The following is a 2017-nucleotide window of genomic DNA, read 5'->3' on the forward strand; positions in this document are numbered from 1 at the left end:
GGGCGGGAGCCAAGCACCGAGCCCGTTCTCGCCACCTCCCGGCAGAAGACGTCTGCCAAGAGGCCGCCGAGGGCCACCTCCAGGGACAAGGTGCTTCTGCCAGCGCCGGAGCCCTCCCAGGTACCGCCCGCGGTGTCCTCGGGGCCGTGTGCCCCCTGCCCTGTGCTGCCCCTGCGGCTGGGCTGGGCTGAGGGGGGCTCACGGCCTCACTTGGTGCCTTGAAATAGGCGTGAGCCCCTGCAGCGCTCCCGCACTGCGAGGCTGCTGGGTGCCTCCGCTTGGCCAGCGCTGGGCTGCAGAGGGGAGGTGCTGCTCGTGCTGATCCTGGATTTCTTTGTAGTTGGAGCCTCAGTCTCCAACCCCCCTGGAGACATCTGGATGTGCCCCGTGGGAGGACGTTTTGTGTCAGGCTTTTTCTGATGTCTTGCTTGATGTGGAAGATGTAGATGCAGAAGATGGTGCTGACCTGAGCCTCTGTAGTGGCTATGTGAAGGACATCTACAAGTATCTGAGAGACCTTGAGGTTGGTAGGTGTAGGTCAGAACTGCAAGGGGCATCTGCTGACACAGTGAACCTGTCAGTACAGGTGTGGCTTGGAGCTGGTATTCACTTTCACCTGTGGATTTTCCTGAGGCACTAAGGAAGGATCCTACAACTTAAAACACAAGAGTAAACTGAGCTGATAAACAGATGCTGGTTGTTAGGCCAGTCAGCTAGTAGTACTAGTCCTAGTACCATGCTCTTTCTAGCCCACCTCTAGTGAAAAAAGAAACCTTGTGCCATACACATGTGGGCTGTGCCTGTAGTGAACTCCTTAATAACAACAGAGGCTAGGCATGCAAATGCTTCAGCTAAGCTACCAGACCAATTAACCCTATTCCTTCCACACAGAAGAAACAACCTGTCAGACCCAAATACCTGGCCGGCTAGAAAATCACTGGGAACATGTGTGCCATACTAGTAGATTGGCTTGTGCAAGTACAGATGAAATTCAGACTCCAGCAGGAGACCTTGTACATGGTGGTTTCTATCATTGATCGCTTCCTGCAGGTGAGTGTCTCTTGCCCAGTGTCAGGCAATGCCTTCCCTCAAACTAAAGCAGAAGGAGCACTGATCAGTAACACCATATATCACTAGACACGTTACCCTTAACAAAAGACAGCTGACCAACAAAGGGCATTGGATGGTGTGTGGTATGCACCACATAACCCTCTCAGCTATGAACAGTAACTTGATATATCGAAACTACTTGTTCCTCTCCCTGATTTGATCTCAAAGTCTTCTAATACCCCTGCAGGTGCCAACAGAGGTAAAAGATTATGTACAGTTACTCTGTATACGCCAGTATGAATATCCTGGTGTGGGACAAACCTTAGAGGGGCTACCTTGAAAAGCCGTGTTCTGAGCAAATTCATTCAGATAAATCTCCACTGCTGCTTACTACAGGACAATGCTGTTTCCAAGAAGATGTTCCAGCTGGCTGGTGTCACAGCTATGTTCATTGCCAGCAAATACGAAGAGATACTTCCCCCCACATATTGAAGACTTTGCCTATGTGACTGCTAACACTTACACAAAGTTCTAAATCTGCCAGATGGAAATGAAGATCCTGCGAGCTCTGGACTTTAGTCTGTCTCTCCCTCTCCCTCCGCCCTTCCACAGGAGGGCTTCAAAGATTCCAGAAGTAGTGCTAAGAATGGGTGTTTCTGTAAGCAGCATCTGGAAAACGCAATACTTGACTGTGGCAGCTTGTTGAAATGGTTCAAAACTTCTGAGTACTGCAACAGTTTAGCAACTGGGCCTGGTTGAGACCTGCCTCCCAGGTACAAACAGGTCTTGTTTTGCCTGCTTTCAGTCCCAGGAGCCTAACCTGGGCAAAACAAGAGTTAAAACACCTGCCTGGTACTGCAGGTGACTGTTAGAATGCTATGGGAGGCAGTGCTGCTAGACTACAAGCAGTGTAATGCAGCTTGGAACTTAAGCCATTTGAATTTGAGCAACCTGGTCTAGTGGGAGG

General features: G+C 50.5%; 1 protein-coding gene across 1 annotated transcript; it reads left to right on the forward strand.

The window, feature by feature from the left end:
* Positions 1 to 45: 45 nt before the first annotated feature.
* CCNB1 (cyclin B1) lies at positions 46 to 1684 on the forward strand (the record flags this gene model as incomplete). The annotated part of the gene is given in 5 exon segments (XM_010086243.1): positions 46 to 120; positions 341 to 523; positions 892 to 1050; positions 1447 to 1524; positions 1526 to 1684. Coding segments are annotated over 5 exon segments (654 nt in total), but the record flags the coding sequence as incomplete, so codon positions are not given.
* Positions 1685 to 2017: the final 333 nt, after the last annotated feature.

The sequence above is a fragment of the Pterocles gutturalis genome, unplaced genomic scaffold, assembly GCF_000699245.1.
Source record: "Pterocles gutturalis isolate BGI_N339 unplaced genomic scaffold, ASM69924v1 C12035271, whole genome shotgun sequence".
Classification (NCBI taxonomy): domain Eukaryota; kingdom Metazoa; phylum Chordata; class Aves; order Pterocliformes; family Pteroclidae; genus Pterocles; species Pterocles gutturalis.